This window comes from Silurus meridionalis, chromosome 9 (genome assembly GCF_014805685.1).
Source record: "Silurus meridionalis isolate SWU-2019-XX chromosome 9, ASM1480568v1, whole genome shotgun sequence".
Lineage (NCBI taxonomy): Eukaryota > Metazoa > Chordata > Actinopteri > Siluriformes > Siluridae > Silurus > Silurus meridionalis.
The window spans coordinates 17,185,326-17,211,489 of NC_060892.1; the positions used below are offsets into that span (position 1 = coordinate 17,185,326).

The following is a 26,164-nucleotide window of genomic DNA, read 5'->3' on the forward strand; positions in this document are numbered from 1 at the left end:
GGGATTAGACACTGACAAGGCATCATTTTGCATATAGTGTGTGTGTGTGTGTGTGTGTGTAAACTTTTAATCATTTTCTATGGATTAAAGTTTATAAAAAAGTTCTGTTGTACACAGAAAACACAAATATGACTGAAACATAATTGTTTAATTATTGCTTAAAAAGTGTAAAACAGAGGTATGGGTATGTTATTTATTCACCCAGAAACCCACAAAACACGCACTTTTGTTTGAACGTTTGTTGCTGTTGATTAAAGGCTTTGCCGTGTGTGAGGTCGTGTTTATTCATAGTAGGTGAAAGAAAAATCGTAGAAGTGTGTGAGCGGCTGTTCCTGAACAACGCTGCTGTGATTGATGTGTTTGATGAATTTCAGAGTTTCTTTGTCTCTGTACACTAATGCCAGAGAATTGTCCTCAGGATAAATGGTCAGGAGCTGCACACACACACAAAGGAAAAATATTAAATCTTTACGTACAATCCAAATATAGTGAAAGTCTTAGGTCACTGACATCAATTAAATCTGTGTATAAATGAAGCGGAAAATGTACAGATCGCTCAGAACTACTTTTTCAGAAGAAAGAGTTTGAGAGTTGTGTTTCTCTGATCATGTGTAGATACCACAAAACATTCAGGAATATGTAAAGTAAAGACTATGAGACTCATTTTATGTAATATAGTAAGTATAGAAATGTAGTGTATTTTTTGTTTTTGGAAAGTTGGTTAGAAATCCAAAATGCTGGCCTTACACTTTAAACTACAAACATGCTAAAAGTGTGATGCCATCACAGACCTCTTCATCTTCGTCATGTGCGATGTACGATGTAAATCCTCCAAACTCCGGCTTCCACCCTAAAACAGAAAATAACTTTTAGTTGACAAAGAAAGGAAAGAAAGGAAAAATGGAAAAACAGAAGAATGGCAGTCAGTCAGTCAGAGAGAGAAGTGACACAGGTGCCTGAGAGAAAGAAGATTGTGTCTGAGTGGAGAAGGGTGCGTGTCTGAGTGGAGAAGGGTGCATGTTCAAGGGATTAGGTCTTTCATGATGAGCGAGGTGGGTGTCAAGTTTGACTTCTGTCTTGCTCAAAGTTAGTAAGAGAAGAGTGAGAGCAGGACAGGTTATAGAAGAGAGTCAGGCAGGTGTGATGTGGGTATGATGTGAGTTACCTGAGCAGCCTAAATGGAGCAGCAGGTCCAGTGCATACTCTCTTTTTACAGAGTCATGCAGCAGAGTGTAATCACCATGAGACCAACGACGAAGCTCACCAACACACACCGGAGGACCTGAAACACCAAGCACACACATAAGCAAAAGCGAGAGAGAGCATGAAATATAAGCATCTTTTGAACTTGCATGCTATTTTATTGTAATATTTAGAATTGAATATTAAATATTTCCCGCTCTAATTGTGATGTCCCAATAAAAGTCCGATAAAAAGGAAAAAGGAAATGAATTCCATGTCTTTCCAAACTGAGTAAAGTCTGATCACCTTGGTTTTTTTCCTCAGTTGATGAATTTGGATCATTTTTCTCATCCTCTCTGGTGTCTATGCTGCTTTGCCCCTCCTGCCCCTCGCTATTTTCCCCTTGCTCCTCGCTCTCATCATCTGCAGGAGCGAGAGCGTGGAGGCTCAGCCCGGTCAGGTTGGAAAGCAGAAGGAAAAACGCCTCCGATGAAACTAAATCCCAGCATTCTTTTAGACACGAGGGTAAATTCTGCAGCTGTGCTCGGGCATAACACCTACACAAACACACACACAAACACACACACAAACACACACACAAACACACACACACACACACACTTTCAGTGAATGAGTGGCATCAGAAAGACATTTTGTGGAATAATAAAAAAAATAAATAAATAAATAAATAAATAAATAAACCTCACCTTTTATTGGGTGGTCCTCTCCTCTCCCACTCGATTGTAGCTGATTGTAAGGCCTCAATCACCCTCTTGTATTTCTCCTCCTGAAAAAGTTAAAAATAATGCATGGAAAAATTTGCACATCAACTACTTTCCTATAACAAGTGATTTATTGCACGTACACTACAGAGTTTTTCCAATTATTGCAATTAAATGTTTTGTTTTTATCTGTTTATATGTTGTTATATTATAAACTATCATTTACATCTTGTTTTGGATATGTCGAAACAATAGTTTAAAATATTTTACCAGCCTCATTTGTCAAATTCGTCAAATGTATTTAGTGCCTCGGTCCATTATTAAAAATCACCACGTTCACCATATAAGTTAAAGACGTGCAAAAACCCTCCATTTAGTTCAGTAGGGTCAATAGGAAATGTGTACAATAGATTACTCACTCTGTATGGAACTGCAGATGTATGTTATTATGGTTACAGGTGTTTATAAATCATCACATTCATTTAGAACGCTGATTAAACTGATCCCATATCTATATTTTTCTTTTTACATGGATGTGTTATAATCGATGTGATCACCTGGAGAAAATTCGGCAAACGGATTTCTGAAGTGTCCTCAAACTCCTGCTGTACCTGGGCCTGATACAGTGGATCCATGTACATCTCATTTACCCACTCAAATAACACAGACTCCTGAAAACACACACAAACACCTAAAGGTTCAATAGTTCAATTTTTAACTACTTTTTCTAGTAGAAACAAATCAGGCAAATATGAAGAACTTTGTTTAAAAAAAAAAAAAATCCCCCTTTAAAACATCAGCACAAGTGTACCACGTTGCTGTGTAAACCTGATCTGGAAAACTGTATTATGATATGGAATGCTTGTGTTACTTCGACCCTTAGCTAAATGCTGCTCAGAAATGATGTCATGGTAATCCTTGTTAGATTACATTAGATTTAACTGTCATTCTGCAAAGTACATGTACAAAGCCAATAAAATGCAGTCAGCATCTACCCAGAAGTGCATAAGTGGCCTGTTTACAATAAAGAGTTAATGCTAACTCTAGTTACTAGATAAAACACTGTAGTTCTGGGGGTGGAGTTTTGTGTACATTGGTTCAAAAAGTACAAATATAATAATTGAAATCTCGACTATTCAACTCGACTATTCGTATAATTGTTTGAGACCTATTCAAATAAAAAATAAATAAAAAAATAAATGAAACAAAAGTCAACGGCCTGATATAAACCTGACTCACATCTGTGAGGATGTGTGTGTGACGTGGAAGTGTTGGTTCTGTGTAGCGTAGAGGTCTCTGCAGGGACGGGCCATGAAACCAACCACTCAGAGACAAGCGGCATTTATCATCTGTAAGAACTTCTGACACCTGAGAGAGAGAGAGAGAGAGAGAGAGAGAGAGAGAGAGAGAGAGAGAGAGAGAGAAAGGTTAACAGAAATAATGATACTTTCACACCCAAGACTATATTTATGAATCTAAAGCAGAATGAAACTAAATTATTTTTGTGTCGCTCTTTAGGCAGATCCTAAAGAGCGACACGAAGCAAAATGGAATACATTTTGTTTAACTTGGTCAACGCAATAAAAAAAAAGAAACCGAACAAAAGCAGGAGTTAAATAACATCTACGGTAAATTACAAAATACTTTCATACGCAAGTATTTAACTGTTTGTTTTAGATTCTCACAGCAGATTAGTGCAGTAAAATAAGCACTAGCTGTATTTACTGCATTAATAATTCATTACCAGAAAACTGTGAATTTTGTGTGAGTTTGTGTTTGTAATGACCTGATGGTAGGAAACAGGAGAGACCTCAAAAAACAACAAAGTGTTCCAGCATGGCAGGAGGGACTTTACTATGCTCACTGGCTCATAGTGTTCTGCACACACACACACACACACACACACACACACACACACACACACAATATTTAAGTCTTTTGAAATTTGGATTGTGATTAGTCAGAAAGTGTTGATAAATGTTCTATAACAGCCTGAAGATAAAGCTTTAAATGTATATTTCTAGCTGCTGTAATGAAAGTTAGCTAAGAACGTTAGCTAAGTAGTTTCAGTGATGTCACAAAAGTAACTATATACATCATATACATCTTTTTTAAAGTAGTGCAGAGGAAAGAGAAACCAAGGGGAGTAATTTTATAGAAAAACAATCATGTTGTGTATAAGCTCCACACACACCGTCTGTGTTGTATAAATCTAACGTTCCTCCATCACTCAGGTTCCATGGAGGCACCAAGTAAAGAATAAACGCAACTCTCCGGCCTTCGAGTTCGTCATCGTGACACAGCAGGACGTCTGTGAAAAAGGGAATACGAACAACAATGAAGTGGTTACGTTTCTCTCTCTCTCTCTCTCTCACACACACACACACACACACACACACCACACACACACCACACACACACCACACACACACATACACTGCAGCTTGTTATTTCGTTACCCGTGTGCTCGTATTTCGCACAGGACATATCCACAGTCGGCTCTAAGTCTACTCCTAATACCTCGGACAACCATGAGCGGAATTGGAGGAAAAGAAGTGACCTAACAGACACACAAAAATGTTATCAATTACTACATAAAATCACAAATATTATTGCACTCAGAGCACTTCATAAACACGAAAGCTCATACCTTATTGCAGAAATGTGATGCTCTTTCCTCTTTTTTAGATCACCAGACTGTAAAAAACACAAGATTTGCATTTCTTTAAATCAGGACCTTTAAAAATCCCAATCCAAATTAACGACATCTGAGCTAGCCGAGATACCTGCTGAAATTTGTACAGGTCGTTGGATTTGCTGTGGAAATGGAGTCGCAGGAGTTCGTCTCTCAAATTCTCCACAAAGCCTTCGTTCTGAACAAAATTGGCGATTTTACAGTGAGGAAATGGCTCACAGTCCAACTGCACACTGCCTGCAAACATGTTTCTGATGTTACTTCATTTTTATATAACAAAGTCACACAAAGGGAAACTCCTGCACAGAAATATTTTCAAATTAAAAAACACACACACACACATTATATATATATATATATATATATATATATATATATATATATATATATATATATATATACACACACACATAAGCAGCCATCACTTCAATCCGCTTGGTTATCATTTAAACAGGGAGAAAAAAATATTTATCCCTTCGACTCCTCTGTTATGACAAAATATTGGCACCCTTTAAATATTTATAAAACATACACATTATTATTCTTTCTAAAAGGCACAGCAGAAATGTGCACTGAGTGCTAATATTTTTAAAACCATGATGTGTTACGTTTTGCATTAAAACTGTTTGACATTGTGTGTCGAAGCTCCAACTTCATCATGTGGTAATCATCTCGTTCATTTTATTTCTTTATGAATGAGTAAATCTCCTGCAGAGGTTATAACAGGAAATCTGCTACTGAATTCAATGCATGTCAGTTTGATCAGATACAGCTCCCCACACACACACACACACACACACAGGGAGACAGGATGGGGTTTGTAAGTCGCACGTGCGCTGCGCACGAACCGTGGGAGAAACTCGTCTTTTTCCTCCAGGCTTCTTTCATTCCATTCCGGATCACTTCATCCTCCAGGTCCGAGCTGATAACTGCGACTTCCCCATCTTTACTCTTTTTAGCACTTTTCCCTTTATTTGTGTCGCCCGAGCGCCGTTTAGTAGACATGTCAGCCTCCAAGTGAGAAGGCGAGTCCGTCGCAGGAATTTGACGTCATCAAACCTACGCTCAATTATTTCTGCCGAGGAAGGTTTTCTCTTCTTTTCTTATTACCCACCAAGGATACGAAACAAACAAGTGTACATGTAACATTTACAAAGAAAATACAATGTATTAGAAAAAATAAAAAAGTGCTGAAAAAAGTTTGGTTGAGTCTGTGTCCACTGCAGCCTAAAATTCCTGTTCTTGGTTGAAAGATGAAGAATCCGATGAGGAAAGTCTTATGTTGTTTTTCACCACCGAAGATTTTAAGAAGATTTTTGTTGCTCAACACAGTTGTACAGAATGGTTTTCTTAGTTACTGTATCCCCACTGGTTTGCCTGAACCAGTCTGGCGCAGAACTGATCGGTTTATGTTTTTCTCATCAGTTGCAAAATTTCTACAGACCGTTGCGTGTGAAAATCCCAGCAGGTTATGATTAGTTTCTAAAAATCTCAAACCAAAATGCAGTGAAGCTCTTGTATGATTTTATGTGATGCATTTAAACTACTGGCACGTGACTGGCGTGAGGTGACATGCAACTGTATGAGACAACAGGTGTACAGGTGTTCCAATAAAAAAGTCATTTATATTACCTATATAATACTTTGTCATGTAATTCTATTTATTATTGATGCAAACCACTTTATTACTACAAACTGTCTTTTTTTTTATATAATTTTTTTAGTAAGACTTGTGAACAACCATATCAATAATGACAATCATTTAAAATATATATTTAATAATCTCATTACAATACACACATTATTTTGTAAACAACATACAGAAAATATTAATGAAAATTATTTCATTATTGCAACCTTTCTCAGCTCCACTCCACTGCTGACAATAAGATCATGCCGAGGAGTCCCCAGGTAAGCCGCCGCCCACTGCACCAGCTGCTCTGGGACCCTGCAAACACACACACACACACACACACACACACACACACACACACACACACAGAGTCTTTTTACAAAGCACACTCAACTAAGTAATAAATAATAATAAACAATTGATTTATACAATTTGTTTGGTCATATATAGAAGGTAAAATAATTTGTTTTGTTTGTAATGTAATTAGTAGTGTATTTTCTTAAGTATTTTTCCCTATTGTGTTTGCTATGCATTCATTTTCAATTAGACACATAAAAACACCAACACAAAAAGACAAGATAATATGAGTGTGTATTCTGCTTTTTGTGCTATTTACTAATTTATTTTAATTTTCCTTTTTCATCTGGACTTACTTAAACTGACTCAGAGCCGAGGCCACTTTCGGACAAGGTTCATACGTGTATGCGAAACTGCTGCCGTCTGAATGAACCTGTTGGTGGCCGTTAAAGAAAAAAACATTTATTTACAACACAACTGACTGAGATTTTGCATGACTGTGCCAAACATGTGTGTGTATATTATATATAATATGTAAATGATGTGTGTGTGTGTATATATATATATATATATATATATATATATATATATATATATGTGTGTGTGTGTGTGTGTGTGTGTGTGTGTGTGTGTGTGTGTGTGTGCGCGTGCGCATGTATACACCTACCCGGCTTTTTTTGGCAGTTGGAGTGTGTGACACATGGGGGGATATTTTTTGGGGATTGCCTGTTGGGGATTGTTCTTTCAAACATGTGGCTGCAATGTGTTCAGTTAATGTTAATGGACTTGGTATTTGTGGCTCCTGATGCAGGTCTGTGGTTGTCAGGTCACATGATGGTCCTGGTCTATGAAATGGTTGACTGATGATCGTGGACTCCTTGGCCGAGCCACTGTTGGTGAGCAGCGAGCGACTGCCTTGTTGCAAGAGTAAATCCACGCTGCCTACAAATGACCAAGAAGATGAGAAGATTGTGAGAAGAAAACCACAATTATTTGCTATGTAATCCATAAACATGCTTAGATCTTTAAATGTATTTATTATATACATTTAACAAAATAATTTTACAAAATGATAATATACAAACATTATATACAAAAAAATTGAAATGTAATTTTTTTTACAATATATATAAACTATTTAAATAAATATGCATTTATTGAAGTTTGAATTTTAATATTTCATAATAACAGTTATAATCATAAATAATAAAAACCAAAATAAACAAATGTGTGTTATCAATATTATTATTAATATTACTAATGCAAAGCCCTTTATGGAAATCCATACATATTTTGAAAAATAAACACTACAACAACAAAAACATCCGCCAGCCTGTGAACAAATATTAATATTTATATATCCACATACCATAACTCCTAAATTATACACATATTATTCATACAAAAAAAATGGAATGTAATCTATTTATTCAATCATTCTTTATTATAGATTATAATTAACTGTTGTTTACTCTATTTAACTCGCATTTGAACACATGCTACTTATATTATGCAGGTTTTTTAGCTTAAAGCTGGAACACTGGGTGTATTGCACTAATTTAGCAAAACAATAAATTACTCTCTGAAGATAATGATGGAATCAATAGCAGGTCACCAGCAGGACCGAACAAATCCCAGGGGCTCTCTTCCTGCCCGTTCTCTCCTCCTCCTTCTTCTCTTTCTTCTTCTCCTTCCCCATCTTTAACACACCAGACGTCTGAGAGACCAGGAAGAGAAAAAGCTGTGTGTGTGTGTGTGTGTGTGTGTGTGTGTGTGTGTGTGTGTGTGTGTGTGTGTGTGTGTGTGTGTGTGTGTGTGTTAAGGGCGGGGAAAGGGGGAGGGTACAACAACATCGCAATAAGATCCCTTGAGTAGCATTTACTCTCCTCAGCATTTCCACATCACTGCTCCTGTCTCTTACCCGGTCTTGTGTTGTTCAGAGTAAGCTGATGCCCATGTTCCAGCCTATCCGAAGCCATGGCAGGCAGATCTCCGCCCTCGTCCTGCAACATGACTGGCCGCTTCAAGGTTTCTCCTACGTGAGGAGGCCCCAGTCCGCTCCAAGTTTTGTTCGACACACCTGAGCACAGAAACATTCAAGGGGGAAACAAAAACACATGCATGGAGAAACTCGTCTGGTGGAATTCCCGAAGGTCCGCAATGATAAGGAGCAATTAATTAGACGGGAGACAGTACAGTACCGGGATCAGCTGTCAACATCTCCTTTTGCTCCTGTGGGATCAGGAGATGAGACACAGGAGTGCTGAAACTCTCCTCACCCTGGAAAAAAAAAGCCACACACCCACACACACACACACTTGTTTGGATGTTGTACTGACAGCTGGTACCACCTAGTTGCTATGGATACCATCTTACCCTGCAGCGAAGTCTGTCTCTGTGCCAGCGAGTATGTGTGGCCATCCCCAGGTGACCCACGGTGGGTGCGGTTATTTTCTGGATTGCATCATTCAGGAGGTCCGTGATGAGGTCGTTGTACCACGCCCCCAGCAGACAGGAAAGTGGCAATCCTATATGAAAAATATTATCCAACAACAACAAACATTTTCAATTGTATTAACTGCAAATGTGAGAAGTCCGGTTTAGAGGAGAATAATAAGATGTGTATGCGCAACTGTTCATGTATGTATGTATAAAAATTAATGCGTGTTTGTGTGTATGTGTGTGAGACCAACCTGACTGGGAGCTCATAGTAGATTCTGAACTCTCCTTCACCAGGGATCTGAAGTGGAAAATAAGATGTGACATCAGGACAGAGAAAAGAGACCAACCAACTGATCACACACACACACACAGTCTTATATTCAGTGTTTATTGTATGAAGGTAATGGAAATATACCCAGTTGAAAACATGCATTAATTAAGGCCAAAAAGAAAAGTTGTACAAAATTAATGGCACCCCATGATAGTGGGAGGAGTTACTGTGTCTACAGTAGTTGATGCCCTGCAATGGCTGACCTGCATTAATGAAAGCTATACCGCATATCAAACACCATCATGTAGCGTTCGGTCGTTTGTAAGGTTTGCATTTTATGGTGGGTTTTTTGGGGGAGAGGCTTAAGCTAAATCAGGTGTTACATAAACACATTTGGTAATTTATTGCATTTTTTTATTTAGTCTGGATTTGACACAAAGGGATATTTAAACATAACTTTGTTAGAGATAAATTAAAATAATTTCACACACACACACACACACACACACACACACACACACACACACACACACACACACACATACACACATACCGCCACGTCCTCAGGATTTGTTGTTTGACTGACAGAAGCGTCGTACTGAAAACAAAGGAGAGGTTTTGAAATATTGAAGGTTTAAGCTGTGTATTTAAAATTAAATTATTGTGTATGGTGGAAAAGGTATTACCAGCTCGGAGGCCGGTGATGCTGAGTGACTCGACCCACGGTGACAATGTGATGAACAATGAGATAAAACTGACAGGTTGTCTAAAAGAAAAAGAAAAAAGGGAGAAGGGAGAAAAGTAGTTTATTAATTTTGGTGGAGACCTAAAAGGAAATGAAAAAGTAATAAAAGTAATGGCTGGAAAATGATGATCTTATCACAAGTAATAAAGATAGTGTTATTATAGTGTTATTGTTGTAATCAATGTTCAATTGAGATTGCATTCATATATTTAGATAGTTATATAAAGTGTACCAGCTCCGGGTCCATGTGAAACTGCAGCTGGAAGTTTCGCACTGACACTGTCGTGTTGTCTAAACCTGAAAATGTGTCTCTCTCCTCTAACCTGAAATATACACACACACACACACACACACACACACACACACACACACACACACAGTTACTGTTTATTACTGACACAAAAACCTGAATATATTTCTATCATTTTGTTTTTTATTCATCAAGTGAACCGTTTCATTTATTCAGGTTTGAGCTCCAGGTTAAGCTTATTTACATTATTAAGCTTTGCAATGAGAATAAAATAAAATGAAACAAACAAACAACAAAAAAATATACATTTAGGTTAATAGTTTTTTTATAATTATCTTTTTTTTTATATATATCTTTTTTTTGTTAATTACATAATGAATATTACCGTTACTGGTGACATTATACTATTGTTGACAATACATAAATCTTAAAATTATTAAAAATAAACAAATACATAGAAATAATAGATATTAAAGTGTCTCATTAATGCAAAATGTAATGAAAGTTTGAAACATGATCAATTATAATAAGCAGACATTCCTTACTTTCTAAATCTTTTAGTTAATTGTATTCCTTAATATCAAATTAATAAATAAACAAATACACAAACAAACAAACATATGATAACATTACAATATGTATTCATGCACGAAATCCTTTCATATCTATTATGATTATTTAATAAAATGATGTGTGGGTTTTTTGTTATTAAAAAAAAACAGCAGTTTGTGAACAAATGATTAATTTAAGTAATTGTTCACATACAACACTTTTCTGATACATAAATCCAGTAAGAAATATTTATATTCATTTGTATTAAGTGAACAACTTATTGATTCTGATTTGAACCTAAATGGGATCACCAGTGTGTGTGTGTGAATCTGAGTCTTCAAAAACAACGGAAGGCTAAAACATGCATTTTCTAAGTTTTAATTCTATATAATCTGGTGCTAAAATCCTCATGGAGTGAATTCATGAGAAGATAAAGCTACTGTGTTGAGTTTGTGTTAAAAACGTTTTTAAGTGTGTTTTGGATCGACAAGTTCAGGCTGATTTAACACACCAGGCTGCTGCTGCTGATGATGATGATGGTGATGATTATAGTGTAAAATTAGTCGAGGGCTCAGGTGTTTAGTCGCTGGTGTCATAACACATAGTTAATAAGTTGTGTGTGTTGTACTCACTCCTGCATGCGCTCCCAGGCGCCTGCGCTGAGCACCGCGGGAATAAACACAGTCCCATCGGACAGGAACAGCATGCAGGCATCGCTCTCATCCGTGCGCTGAGACTCGGTCAAGTCACTCACCTACACACACACACACACACTTTGTTTAACATATTATTGCACATAGACACAGTACACACATCCACTCCACCTTCTTATTAGGGCGTGACTCCAGAGGTGCCACAGGGGTGAAGGCTTCCATATCCGTCATATTATACGGGAATACAAAGTTCTGTTTACAATAAAATAAAGAGGTTACACCCGTATTCTGTAAGAACCACATCTCGGTTTTCTATAGTGATTTACCAGAAAGTATGGCAAATGAGTTAGAAACTCGCAATTGCGAGGGAAAAGGGCAGAATTCTGACTGTATAACTCGGAATTACGAGTTTATCTCTCACAATTCTGAGGAAAGAAAGTCAGTTTGTATCTCGCAAATCTCAGAAAAAAAGTCAGAATTGTGAGATAAAGACATCGAAATAACGTTTTATATTATTCGTTGCGGAAACGGGCTTCCGTAGTTTCTTTATCAAGTTAAATAAATAATCAAAAACACCGATTTTTATCCAACTTTCTGCTGTAAACTTAATTAATTATTCAGTTTTTTTTTTTTTTTTAAAGCAGGTCAGGAGTCCGAGCCTCACCCCGACTACATGAGCTCTGACGCTGATTTCTCGTTGCTCTTCGCCGTAGTTTTCAATCAGCTGCTCGATCCAAGGCTCCGGTTTACTCTCAGTCCTGTAGCGACGCATTATAGCGGCAAATACATCTAAACAGATATTTTCAGGACGTTTGTTTACATCACCATAATATGTTACAACACTGTTTGTTCTGTTTCTATTTTTATTGCCCGCGCTTACAGCTGAAATGTTGCGTAAATGTTTTAATCAACATTCGGTAGCTGAATTGGCGGCACACTTCAACGCTACGTTCGCGTTTTCGCTCCGTGTAGAAACACGCAGAGGTTTTAAGTTCCGAGTAAAAATATATAAAAGCATCGGCGAGACTCTGCTGCCCTCTTAAGGAAACAGAGCGGAGTAACGTAGAGAATTAATCTCTACGGGGAAAACTGGCTGATTTAAAACTTCTCTAGACTTTAAAATACACAAAAACTCACAATAGACCACAAATAAGAAATAATAATTGCACACATATACATACAATATACTTAAAACATATACTATACTTCTACTTTCGGCTGCTCCCAATAGGGGGCGCCACAGAGTCTTCATGCTACTCTGTCCTTTACATCTGCCTCTTTCAAACCAACAACCTGCAAGTCTTCCTTTACCACATCCATGAATCCCCTCTGTTCCTACCTCCTACAGTCCTGATTTCTTGTTTTTTTGCGTGTTTGTCACACTTTAATGTTTCAGATCATTGAACTAATTTAAATATTAGTAAAAGATAACACAATTGAACACAACATGCAGTTTTTAAATGAAGGTTTTTATCATTGAGGGAAAACAAAATCCAAAGACTTTGGAGTGGCCTAGTCAAAGTCCTGACCTGAATCCTACTGAAATGCTGTCGCACATTAAACAACCGGTTAATGCTTGAAAAACATCCAATGTGGCTGATTTACAACAATTCTGCATAGATGAGTGACCAAAATTCCTCCACAGCGCTGTAACAGACTCATTGCAGGTTATCTCAAACGCTCGGTTGCAGTTGTTGCTGCTAAGGGTGGCCAATCAGTTATTAGGTTTAGGGGGCAAACACTTTTTCACACAGTTTTGGATTTCGTTTTCCCTCAATAATAAAAACCTTCATTTAAAAACTGCATGTTGTGTCCACTTGTGTTATCTTTTACTATATTTAAAATACTTGGATGAGCTTCTAGTTGCTCATCTGTCTTAGGTCTTCTTTGTCGCCAAATGTTTTCTATGGGTGAAAGATCTGGACTGCAGGTTGGCCGTTTCAGTACCCGGATCCTTCTTCTAAGCAGCCATGATGTTGTAATTGATGCAGTATGTGGTCTGGCATTGTCATGTTGGAAAATGCAAGGTCTTCCCTGAAAGAGACGACGTCTGGATGGGAGCATATGTTGTTCTAGAACCTGGATATACATTTCAGCATTGATGGTGCCTTTCCAGATGTGTAAGCTGCCCATGCCACATGCACTCATGCAACCCAATACCATCAGAGATGCAGGCTTCTGAGCGCTGATAACAACTTCAGTTGTCCTTATCCCCTTTAGTCCGGATGACATGGCATCCCAGTTTTCCAAAAAGAACTTCAAATTTTGATTCGTCTGACCACAAAACAGTTTTCCACTTTGCCACAGTCGATTTTAAATGAGGCTTGGCCCAGAGAAAACGCCTGCGCTTCTGGATCATGTTTAGATACGGCTTCTTTTTTGACCTATAGAGTTTTAGTCGGCAATGGCAAATGGCACTGTAGATGAATGATAACTTGATGATGATAACTTTAAACTCCTTTCTGATATTGCTCCACTATTTTTCACCACAGCATTGGGGGAATTGTTGATCCTCTGCCCATCTTGACTTCTGAGAGACACTGCCATTCTGAGAGGCTCTTTTTTAAACCCAAGCATGTTGCCAATTGACCTTATAAGTTGCAAATTGGTCCTCCAGCCATTCCTTATATGTACATTTTACTTTACCGGCCTCCTAACCTGTCCCAACTTTTTTGGAATGTTTGGAATGAAATCCAAAATGAGCCAATATTTGGCATGACATTTTAAAATGTCTCACTTTCAACATTTAATATGTTATCTATAGCCTATTGTGAATAGAATACAAGTTTATGAGATTTGTAAATTATTGCATTCCTTTTTTATTCACAATTTGTAGAGTGTCCCAACTTTTTTGGAATCAGGTTTGTATATATATATATATATATATATATATATATATATATATATATATATATATATATATATATAGCACAGTAATATTCCTTGATTCCTTTGTTTTACCAACTGTAATAATTACTTAAAGATTTTTGCCTGTGTTGAAGTCGTGGCTGAATATTTTCTGTTTCTAGTCACTCTGATGTATACCAGAAATATACTTCAAATACATTTTATTCATATGAATTAACAAGGGTGCCAACAGTTGTTAGATATTTAACAGAAATAAATGATAAAACAGAGATATTTTATTTGATCATAGACACTTTTTCACAGCCTTCTTTTTTCACATTTAAAAAGGATGCTTATAGGAGAGCATCGCCCGTGTTTCTTAGTGAATCATACCAGTGCAACCACAGAGAACATAATCACACTTACCAATATATATATATATATATATATATATATATATATATATATATATATATATATATTAAGACAAGATTATTTGTCGGAAAAATACATTCCTGTGCGATGAATCCAAAAACCGAGACGTGTAAATTATTAATGTTTTAGTTGCACAAAATAGTGCAAATGTGTCTGTGTGCAAGGTAAAAGCATGTAGACTCAAGTCTTATGGTTCAATACCAGGATTGCCTGAGTTGTGCAATATGCAGTATATTTTTAATTATGAATGCAAAATACTTGGACACAGTGGGCTCAATAGACCTTTCTGTTGAGCCATTGTAGGGTTGAGTATCAGTTGGTAATGAAGTCTTGAACCTTTCCCTGTTAGAGCAAAGCTGCTTTGAAATAAAATTGTATAGAAACATGATTTCTATACCTTATCTATTGATTTTACTAAAAAAAAAAAAAAAAAAAAAAAGTATCTATTTATTAGTGTATATCTTCGAATCATGGACAAGAAAGAATTAAAGACCTAAAAAAGTGAAGCATTACAAATATTATGCGGGGAAAAAACAAAATACCTTCAAAATTGACCTGCATGGTGGATAAAACTGCATCTTTATAGAAACTTTATAGAAAGAGATTTAGACACTAATGAGACCACTAATGAAGAAACCAAAGATAACTGGGGTAAAGTAAAAGACCTCATTTGAGAAACTTTAAATATTAAAATATAAACAAGCTAATAACTTTTAAAAAACGATTTTATTGTCAAAATTCACACACAAATCATTAATAACTTATTAAAAAGGAAATTTCAACAACTGTGACAGTGCTAAAAACTAAAAGTGAACAAAAAGTCAAATCTCAATGGTTTTAACTTTAAAACGAATAAGTTGCAAGTCGATTATGGCCCTGTGATGTAAAACGTTAAAACACACCCTTAAAACATTGTAGAAATATTAATAATACAATTCTGTCTAAAATCTAATTATTTATTTGTAAAATCCAATCTGGTATGAGAGGCATCACGTGCCACTCTGCCTTTACCTAAAATAAAAAATAAATCACTCGTATTTATTTGTACAGAAAGTTTTGATATGGTGATCCGTGTTTAGACATCAGTGTGTAGAAATCATTTTAGCGGAGATTCAGCGCTTCTCCTAATGTTCCTCCCAGCTTCTGTAAAGCCTCATCCAGCTCCTGTTTTAGCACAGAGTAATTTGGCTTCTCTGTGTAGTGCAGACTTATCACCTGAGACAGGTAGCTCTGTAACGCACCTACAAACACAAACACATACAAAAGCTCTGAATATATCACACACATAAAATTCAGTTCATAGCAACGATATAACACTCACCTGAAGCTTTTTTCTTTTTAAAACAGTATTTCATTAATGCAGGAATATCAGCCATGTACCTGTATGCGCGCACACACACACACACACACACACACACACACACACACACACACACACACACACACACACACACACACACACACACACACACTTTAGTGTTTATTATTTTCAATCAAGATCAAGACGTTGCACACACGCACCCCCTAGTGGTTACCTGGTGAAAAAAAACCCCAATAGGATCGATCTTTAATTTTCAATTTATTTACAAAAACACTTACAAATACATGTTAACTAAACTATTATGGTTTGAAGTTTTCCCACCATATGAGAACTCAATCTAAAAATCACCAGTGTTTTTATTAATGTAATGTCATTTACAAACAAAAGCACTCAATTTTCACCCCAAGGTGAGAAATAATTTTGAGGGTAAAATATTGTTTTGACTTGCATGTCTCACATGTGAGCGTCTGGAGTAACTGACTTGTTTTGTGGGTGTGCAAACTTTTGCACTCAGTGGTGATTAAGTATTTACATTTTTAGGTTTTGGAATGAAATCAGTGAATTAAATAATTGTAATATCGTAATGAAAAGCATGAGACTGTTTGTGGTGCGATAATGAAGATGCACAATAAAATGCTCACGACTGCTTGTATATACTGAATGTTAGGGGTGTAACCGTACACGTATTCGTACCAATAGTTTTCTGTACAGGGCTTTCGTGCAGGTATTATTATGTGCCGAACATAATACGTTCCTGAGGAAACTCAGATTGTGGCAGACGGCAAATTTGTTTAGTCTCTGCCTTGCATTTTGAGAATATTATTATTACACTTGAAAACATACACAACAATGCCAGGGGTGTGTGTGTGTATTTTATATATATATATATATATATATATATATATATATATATATATATATATATATATATATATATATATATATATATATATATAAATAAATAAAAATAAATAAATAAAATAAGAACCTAAATCTTTGTTTTGCGAATTCATGGCAACACTAAAGAAGCTTCTTTTTCAAGCTTCAATAATTTCTCTTAAAAAGATAAAATCCTGACAATGCCACATATCGAGGACGTGACTGCATCAAAGATGGAAGGAATAAAAACATTTCTTAAAGAATGCTGAAATAAGTAGAACAGTTAAGCAGATCATATCTTTAAAAACTTAAATATTAAATGTAAAACACCCACACTGACACCTGTATTACCCAAATAGGGTCTAACAAATGTAAACTATTTAATACATTTTTTTCATTTATTTAATTTGATTAAATCAATTTAAATTAGTGCCAATTTTATTGATTACTCAATTAAATCAATTGATTGGCACTTGCTTTATTTAATTTTATTTTTATATAATATTATTTTATATTTTATTTAACCAAGCTGGCATTTTATTTTAAATTGTTTAAAAAATTTAAAATGTTGATATTCACTAATGTTAAAAATAATAAACTGCGTAAATAAAAAAAAAAAAAGACAATCAATTTATTGTTTTGCATTTCTTCCCCCGAAATTTAACACAACCGTACAGAAACGTAAATTTGATGTACCATTACACCCCCAAAGTGTGTGTGTGTGTGTGTGTGTGTGTGTGTGTGTGTGTGTGTGTTACCTCTCCTTCATAGCAGAAACTGTAGACCCTGACTGAGTGTTTAGGCTCCAGGGCAGATCGCCAGTCAACCAGAAGAGCAAACAAAAACCCAGAGACTGCAGATCACTGCGCCGAGATGGGGCTGTGGCACACACACGCAAAGCCAATCAGATGAGACAGGGAGGTATTTGTGTGTGTGAGAGTGTGTGAGCGCTCATTACCGGCCCCTTTGTGCGAATCTACGCTGATGAAGTTGATGTTTCCCTGATGAGGCATCTGGCTGCCTTCCCGATATTCTACATGTTTTCCTCCGGGACAGAAGCGGAATGCGTGACAAAAACCCGACAGGAACACCTACAACCACACACACACACACACACACACACACACACACACACACACACACACACACACGCACACATAATTCATTAACCTGTAAAAAAATTATAAATTTTCTCGTCAAACAGTTTTTTATCCCAGGCAAGCACCCTCATTTACAACTCGCCATAATTATATTCCCTGCTTCATATCTATAAGTACTGCCTTTTCAGAACTGTCAGTCATCACAATATCCGTATATGTTACACATACTTTGTATTACCATTTAATTCTTTTACTGTCTATATTGTCTCACATTGTCTGTATTTTCTTGTATAGTCTGTTTTTATCTTGTCTGTTTTTGTCTTGTAAAGTCCAAGCTGAATGTATAGTGTTATTTATGTCTGTACTTTTGAGAGTCACTAACAGCTGGAAGCAAATTTCTCGTGTGTCAACTTGTGGGCCAATAAACCTGATTCTGATTTCGAAAGGAACACATCTGTCTATAAGGTCGCACGGTTAACATGCAAGTGCACAAACCAAGCCATAAAGTCCAAGGAATGTAGGTCTGTAGACCTCTGAGACAGGATTGTATTGAGACACAGATCTGGGAAATGGTAGAGAGAAATAACTGCATTGAAGATCCCAGTGAGCACAGTAGCCTCAATCATCTATAAATGAAAGAAGTTTGAAGCCACCAGGACTCTTCTAGAGCGGGCCACCCGGCCAAACGGAGTGATCTGAGGAGGAGGGCCTAAGCCAGGCAGGTGACCAAGAACCCAATGGTCACTCTAAAAGAACAACCATCTGTGCAGCACTCCACCATTCAGGCCTGTATGGTAGAGTTGCCAGACAGAAGCCACTCCTCAGTAAAACGCACATGACTGCCTACCTGGAGTTTTCCAAAAGGCACCTGAAGGACTCTTAGACCATCAGAAACAAAGATTGAACTCCTTGGCCTGAATGCCAAGCGTCATGTCTGGAGGAAACCAGGCACCACTCATCACCTGGCCAATACGTCCCTAGAGTGAAGCATGGTGGTGACAGCATCATGCTGTGTGGATGTTTTTCAGCGAGAGGAACTGGAGGACTAGTCAGGGTGGAAGAAAATATAATTGCAGCAATGTAGAGAGACATCCTTGATAAAAACCTGCTCCAGAGCAATCTAGACCTCAGACCGGTTCATCTTCCAACAAGACAAGACCCTTAGTACACAGCCAAGAGAGTGGCTTTAAGACGACTCTGGAAATGTCCTTGAGTGACCCAGCCACAGCCCAGACTTAAACCCGACTGAACATCTCTGGAGAGATCTTTAAATGGCTGTGCACTGATGCTCCCCATGGAACCTGATAGAGCTTGAGAGGTTCTGCAAAGAAGAATCAGAGAAACGTCCCAAAAACAGGTGTGCAGAGGAATCAGTGTATTTGCTCCAGTACCCGTGCCTACCTCAGCTACAGCTGGTTCAAGCCTCACTAACAAAAAGTTACTCCCATTCTTTCTTCAAAAGTAGCATCATATGACATATATAAGAGATTAAGTACAAATGATAAGTATTTAAAGCCTGGGACACACCAAGCTGATAGTAGGCCATCGGTGAATGTCAGCTGATTTTTTAGCGTCTGTCGGCTTTAGTTTTTTCCCGCATCGTTAGCCATTCAATCGGTCGACCTCTATTATAAAGTAAACGTAGCGCTTATTGAAGGAGTCTCCAGCGTCAGTGCTTTCTAACAGTCAAGTGATAATGCAGTAAATTTTTAGTAAAGTTTTTAGTAAATTCTCAGCAACATGCATGTTTGTAGCTGCTTACAACGTTATGATTTTTTTATTATAATTTTTTATACTAATAAATACTTTTTTGTGGACATTTTACATTTGAATGAATCTTCTTTTTTTTTTAAGTTGAAAATGTGTGTTTAATAAGTAAATATATATATTAAAACACTTTGTGGTGGTAACATTTATCTGCACTTGTCTATTTGCACAATTGCTAATTTTTGCACTTCTGTTAGATGCTAAACTGCATTTTTGACACTGTGTACCTGTACTATGCAAGGACAATAAAGTTCCATCCATCTATCCATCACTCTCACTGCACCTCTCCAACATTCCTACAGTAGCTGTACTAACAATTAATGCAGAGACTAAAGTTTAAAAACCAGTACAAAAGATAAGAAAAGCTGACCCGAGTGTGTCCCCGTGTGCTGATGTAGATGTTTCCTGCATGGATGTCTGCGTGAACGTACTCGTTTTCATGGATAAACTCCAGAGCATCTATCTACAGTTAGAACACACACACACACACACACACACACACCCCCCGATTACTATAAATATTCCTTTAAAGAACTAGGAATTCAGTTATAGTAATGACAGAAAAGTAAAAGAAAAGTTTAAGATTAAAGATTGAGGATGAAAAATGGAAAATAATTATAAAAAGATAAGAAATTAACATAAAGCCAAGGAAAAGATTGTAAAGGAAATAAGCATTAAAGGGTCGGAATGTAAAAGAGAGAAACGTAAAGAAAAAAAAAAAAATTAAGGAAATTATGAGAAACAATATAGGTAAAAAAAATTATAAAAATCAATAGGAAAAAATTAAATGGAATTAAAAAGTGTACTAATCGCAGTGCCAGCTGCAGGACTTCTCTCTCACTAGGACTCTGTGTGTGCAGAACTGACTGCAGAGTGCAGCCCATATCAGGAAATATCAAAAACCTACAGTGTGACAGACACAAATAGGTTAAACACACATAAGAAACTGTGTTTATATTTTACACGAAGACATAAACACACACCTGTATGCTTCATGAACACCAAAACCAACACTTGTAGCAATTCCAAGGAAATCCAAACCCAGTTTCTTCATCCATTTCTCCACTGAAAAGATAAACACAAATGCACACAGTAATTCTTTTTTTTTGCAGTCAGTCTGTGCATAAACCAAAACTGGAAGAATGAAATGAGCATTCAAGATCTGAAGCTGAAAAGTGGAAGTTATTTTGACTTACTTCTGCCTGAATATATATAATAACAATAATAATAATAAGAAGAAAAATTAGCAAAATGTTAGTGCTAAATCCTTTAGCAGCTGAGGTTTCATTAAAGCTTATGGCTCTACACAGACAGATGGACCCGTCCTCCATTTATATGCCACCATTTCTTTACCATTAATTAACAAACATTTATAAATTAATAAAATACATTAAAGTTTTATTTGTTTTTATTTTTCACGTGTGTCCGCTCGCTTTCTTTTTTTTAATTTATGGCAAATAAAATTGATGCTTGGTTTTCACTAAATACTCTGGATTTTACTCTCCGACCTAATGATCTATATGAGAATGTGTTTCTGATATGCGGATCACGAATCAGAATTTCATACCGGATCGGTCGAGGCCCCGGTTACCAACGACCGCCACAGGTATCGTTAACCAACAGGGTACTGGTGGAAATTGGGCTAAAGTAGGAGAAGGAGAGGAGGAAGACGTCTACAGAGACGACAGGGAAAAGGGAAGTGTAGGAGAGTGGAAGTTATAGTTAGTACTTTGAATCTTAGTACTATGACTGGTAAAGGGAGAGAGATAGCTGATATGATGGAGAGGAGAAAGGTAGATATGTTGTGTGTTCAGGAGACCAAGTGGAAAGGGAGTAAGGCCAGAAATATTGGAGGTGGGTTTAAACTGTTCTATCATGTGTGGATGGAAAGAGAAATGGTGTAGGGGTGATTCTGAAGGAAGAGTACAGTAAAAGTGTAGTGGAGATGAAGAGAGTTTTTGATAGGGTGATGAACGTGAAGCTGTGATGATGAATGTCATCAGTGTTTATGCTCCACAAGTGGGTTGTGGGATGGAGGAGAAGGAAGGATTCTGGAGTGAGTTAGATGAAAAGGTAGAAGGTGTACCCAGGAATGAAAGATGGGTGATTAAGGTAGATTTCATTGGCCATATAGGTGAAGGGAACAGAGGTGATGAGGAGGTGATGGTAGGTACGTCTTTAAGGAGAGGAATGTGGAAGGGCAGATGGTGGTAGATTTTGCTAAAAGGATGGAAATGGCAGTGGTGAATACATATTTTAAGAAGAAGGAGGAGCACAGGGTAACATAAGAGTGGAGGAGAGTGAGGACTGAAAGAAGAATAAGATGGTGGAAACTGAAGGAGGAAGACTGTAGTGTGAGATTCAGGGAAGAGGTCAGACAGGGGCTCAGTGGTGGTGAAAAGGTGCTGGATGATTGAGCAACTACTGCAGAAGTGATAAAGGAGACAGCTAGAAAGGTACTTGGTGAGACATCTGGAAATAGAAAGGAAAACAATGGCGGTGGAATGAGCAAGTGCAGGAAAGCATAATGGGAAAGAGGTTGGCAAAACAGAATTGGGAAAAGGTAAAGAGGGATGTGGCGAAAGCCAAGGAAAAGCCATATGACAAAACTGTATGAGAAGTTGGACACTAAGGAAGGAGAAAAGGATTTGTGATGTATGGTTTAGAGACAGTGGCATTAACTAAAAGACAGGAGGCGGCGCTGGAGGTAGCAGAGCTGAATATGTTGAAGTTTTCGTTGGGAGTGACGACGGTGGACAGGATTAGAAATTAGTTTATTAGGAGGACAGCGCATGTAGGACGTTTTGGGGACAAGGTGAGGGAGGCGCGATTGAGATGGTTTGGACATGTGCAGAAGAGGGACATGGGGTATATCGGTAGGAGAATGCTGAGGATGGAGCTGCCAGGAAGAAGGAAAAGAGGAAGACCAAGGAAGAGATTTATAGATGTGGTGAGAGAAGAAGAAAAAAAAGAATATTCTATGTATAAACATACAGGAATATCTGAAATCAGTTATTTGCATAATTTACAAAGATTTACACACAATTAGAAGAACCAACATTTTTCTGAATTTAACTGTATTTTTGTGAGTGCCAATGGAAGGAAAAGAAAAAAAAAAAAGAGAAAGGGAAGAGAGAAGAGGAGATGGAAATCAAAAAGTATAATTTGAAGAAAGCAAAAGGACAAACAAGAAAGGAATTCAAGGTAAACAGATAGATAGATAGATAGATAGATAGATAGATAGATAGATAGATAGATAGATAAATGGAAATATCTATCTATCTATCTATCTATCTATCTATCTATCTATAATATATATATATATATATATATATATATATATATATATATATATATATATATATATATATATATATATATATATATATATATATACATACATACATACATACACACACACATACAGTGGAACCCGGTTATGTCGATGTCCTAGGGGGTCGCCAAAAAGCATCGAGATAACCGATGATTGAGATAAACGAAAATCAAAATGGCGGCAATATATTAACGTGCTTGAAATTTCTTTATGTACATGATGTGCGTTAATAAATGAGAATGTACATGCACGTGTTTTTGAAGGTTTTTTTTACACAACAGCGTTGCTGCGATTTGTTTGATGAAGTCAAACACATAAAAATACATACAGTACATGTTTATCTGTCAGGAATCCCCCTGCCACGCCCCCTTTGGCGTGTCAGGTGTTTTCTCGGCCGCTTTCTCTGAAGCTCCCGCGGCTTCAATCACGCACATGTGGTGCTCGTTTATCATCATCACCAGCTCCTATTTAAACTTCCACACTCTCACTGTCCGTTATTGTGGGTATATGTTGGTTCACGGCGGTCGTTGTTATCGCTCATGTGTATCCCGGTACGTGCCTTTCCACCGGCACTCTCTCAACGGCTGCGCTTTTCTTCCCAAAGCGCATCGCGGATTCCCCCCCGATCCTAGGAAGATTCATTTTTTGCTTTTGGGTGGTCATCACACGTTCCGCGCCGCCAAGCCCGGCTTTCGCCTCCCGTCTCGCATAACATTTAACAACAAAAGGCATATGTGCACTAACTAACAGCAGAGATTCACCAGTATACAATACAACACCTGTGGCAGCTGTAAGGCTTGATTTTTCCGCCACTTCCGCGAGTTCTTCTGCGGCTGCACCGAGATAACTGATGTTAAATGGCAAATTTTTCCCCCCTTGTGCTCGAGATATTACCGATAAAAAAATGCTTAGAAAAAGCGAGAATTTGGCGGTTCCACTTCAAAAACGTCGACTTTATAGGGTTGTCGAGGTAACCGAGGTTGAGATAAGCGGGTTCCACTGTATATCGTAGGTTTGTGTATGTGTGTACTAATCACAAAGCCACAATCGGCTTTGTGATTAGTACACACATACACACACACCGACTAATATATTATATATTATATATATATACATATATATATATACACACACACACACACACACACACACACAGGCGATCAAAATTAGAGAACAATTTATGAGCAATTCTGAAATAATGTCATCGTCACTGCTCAACAATTGAAGGAGTTTTTGTCCTGTCTATACCATGCTACCAGAACACCTTTTCCACAAAATAACTAAGGCATTAAAAAAAATATTATTTATAAAACACACTGATCAAAATTAGAGAACACTTTCAGATACCTCCCAGTTATTGGTGTTAATCTGGCACCTGGTGCTAATTTCCTTGAATATCTGTCAACCCCTATTTAACTGGCAGCCTAACTTCCAGTTCCACTGACTCTGCAAGATGGTGGGCCGTTCTAAAGTGACTGAAAGCCTCCGGCAGCAGGTTGTCCAGATGAAGGCCAAAGGGATGACCCTATCAGCCATAGCAAGACAAGTTGGTCGTTCCAAATCGGTGATTATAAGGATATTGAATCTTTACAACATCACAAACTCATTCAAGTCCGCCAAGAAGGCTGGTCGTCCACGGAAGACAAATACAAGAGAGGACAGGACACTGCGGGGGATCTCAATGGGCAATCGTTTCCACACTGCAGCTGGAATTGCTCACCAGTTCAGCGCTGAACAGGGTAAGGATCTGTCTTGTCATACAGTGTCTTGATAGATATATATATATATATATATATATATATATATATATATATATATATATATATATTTTTAATGCTTTAGTTATTTTGTGGAAAAGTTGTTCTGGTAGCATGGTATAGACAGAACAAAAACTCCAACTGTTGAGCAGTGACGATGACATTATTTCAGAATCGTTTAATTGTTTATGAATTGTTCTCTCATTTTGATTGTGTGTGTGTGTGTGTGTGTGTATATATACACATATATAAAATCTCTGTCTCACGCACACACTCTTTATCAGCTATAAATAAGGTTAATTGTCAGGAGATTGTTATGAGGTTACACACTGACCTGCAGCAGGTTTCGCAGCTCTTTGAAGAAAATTTTGTTCCTTATACAGCTGTCCATCTTTGGCACCCTGAGGACACACACACACACACACACACACACACCGTGTAAACAAAGACTTACCTTGCTTGATAATTATATTTGTATAAAATAGATTATATAATTGTATTGAATAAAATGTCTCAATTCTCACCAGCCTCACTATGTGTTTTGAGTCATTAGATGAGCTCCGTACTCCACCCTGTTGCACTTAACACACAACCAATAGTTTTAACTCTCTCATACACCACATAATGTATTACAAGCTTCATAGATCTTTCTTCACCTATACCACTCTCCTTCTGCTTGGCCTAATATACTGCTCTCTCATACAACCCAAAAAACAGACTTCACCAGCCCACCCCAACACCATCAAAAGCAAAGCTCCTTAGTTTCACCATTTTTCCTTAACATCAAATGATAAACTGCACTATGATTGTGGGATCAAACAGTCAGATTGTCGGCTCAAGCTTCTTGTACATATCATCTTCTCCAATCTTTACATTTTAGGCATTTGGCAGACACTATTATCCAGAGCGACTTTTGGGTTAAGGGACAGTCGAGGGTTAATGGCCCAGTTGTGAAAATGCGGTGGTGCTACTATTTGGACTTGTGGCCTTCCAATCCAGAGTCAAATGCCTTATTCACTGAGCTACCAACTCAATCACCATTACTCATAGCTGCTTTAATATTTGGTCTGTTTTCTAAATAAAGCCAGGATCAGGCGTACCTTCGTATGTCAGCTCCATGTCTGATTGACTTAACAGCTTCCTGAGTGTCCATTTCTTTCCTGACTGGTCACAAAACTCCATTCCTTCTGGCAGGGGCTCCAGAGCACACAGTCGCTTCGACCGCTTTCCTTTACCTTTAAAGACAAATGCAAAGAACACAACATAAGAATTATTTACACTA

At 37.4% G+C, this 26,164-nt stretch overlaps 3 protein-coding genes across 9 annotated transcripts in view; all 3 read right to left on the bottom strand.

Annotated features, from left to right (window-relative positions):
* Nucleotides 1-129: 129 nt before the first annotated feature.
* On the bottom strand, nucleotides 130-5,710 carry ogfod1 (2-oxoglutarate and iron-dependent oxygenase domain containing 1). The gene is made up of 13 exons (XM_046857292.1): nucleotides 5,448-5,710; nucleotides 4,691-4,836; nucleotides 4,555-4,601; nucleotides 4,364-4,464; nucleotides 4,099-4,215; nucleotides 3,691-3,782; nucleotides 3,144-3,272; nucleotides 2,462-2,575; nucleotides 1,890-1,969; nucleotides 1,489-1,739; nucleotides 1,166-1,282; nucleotides 792-850; nucleotides 130-434 (listed from the first exon to the last, which is right to left on the bottom strand). The coding sequence occupies exons 1-13, from the start codon at nucleotides 5,602-5,604 to the stop codon at nucleotides 282-284; spliced, it is 1,563 nt and encodes a 520-aa protein (XP_046713248.1). The 5' UTR covers nucleotides 5,605-5,710; the 3' UTR covers nucleotides 130-281.
* A 526-nt stretch (nucleotides 5,711-6,236) lies between these two features.
* On the bottom strand, nucleotides 6,237-12,428 carry acd (ACD shelterin complex subunit and telomerase recruitment factor). 7 transcript variants are annotated; one of them, XM_046857296.1, is made up of 14 exons: nucleotides 12,323-12,428; nucleotides 12,107-12,231; nucleotides 11,422-11,543; nucleotides 10,220-10,310; nucleotides 9,929-10,008; nucleotides 9,796-9,840; nucleotides 9,223-9,269; nucleotides 8,906-9,057; nucleotides 8,731-8,809; nucleotides 8,451-8,609; nucleotides 8,109-8,228; nucleotides 7,197-7,471; nucleotides 6,886-6,962; nucleotides 6,237-6,547 (listed from the first exon to the last, which is right to left on the bottom strand). In XM_046857296.1, the coding sequence occupies exons 1-14, from the start codon at nucleotides 12,354-12,356 to the stop codon at nucleotides 6,439-6,441; spliced, it is 1,515 nt and encodes a 504-aa protein (XP_046713252.1). In that variant the 5' UTR covers nucleotides 12,357-12,428; the 3' UTR covers nucleotides 6,237-6,438. The 7 variants fall into 7 exon arrangements, with proteins under 7 accessions (XP_046713252.1, XP_046713254.1, XP_046713250.1 ...); XM_046857298.1 differs by having other exon boundaries at nucleotides 8,145-8,246; XM_046857294.1 differs by having other exon boundaries at nucleotides 8,109-8,246.
* A 3,003-nt stretch (nucleotides 12,429-15,431) lies between these two features.
* The window catches only part of vrk3 (VRK serine/threonine kinase 3), a 13,487-nt gene continuing 2,754 nt past the window's right edge, over nucleotides 15,432-26,164 (bottom strand). The window contains exons 3-12 of the mRNA XM_046857300.1: nucleotides 25,983-26,117; nucleotides 25,407-25,462; nucleotides 25,217-25,283; nucleotides 20,775-20,856; nucleotides 20,598-20,694; nucleotides 20,162-20,254; nucleotides 17,883-18,015; nucleotides 17,683-17,803; nucleotides 16,046-16,104; nucleotides 15,432-15,965 (exon numbers count right to left, since the gene is read on the bottom strand). Of these exons, the coding sequence (XP_046713256.1) occupies nucleotides 15,826-15,965; nucleotides 16,046-16,104; nucleotides 17,683-17,803; nucleotides 17,883-18,015; nucleotides 20,162-20,254; nucleotides 20,598-20,694; nucleotides 20,775-20,856; nucleotides 25,217-25,283; nucleotides 25,407-25,462; nucleotides 25,983-26,117 (983 nt within the window). The 3' untranslated portion in view covers nucleotides 15,432-15,825. The remainder of the gene's footprint in view (nucleotides 15,966-16,045; nucleotides 16,105-17,682; nucleotides 17,804-17,882; nucleotides 18,016-20,161; nucleotides 20,255-20,597; nucleotides 20,695-20,774; nucleotides 20,857-25,216; nucleotides 25,284-25,406; nucleotides 25,463-25,982; nucleotides 26,118-26,164) is intronic.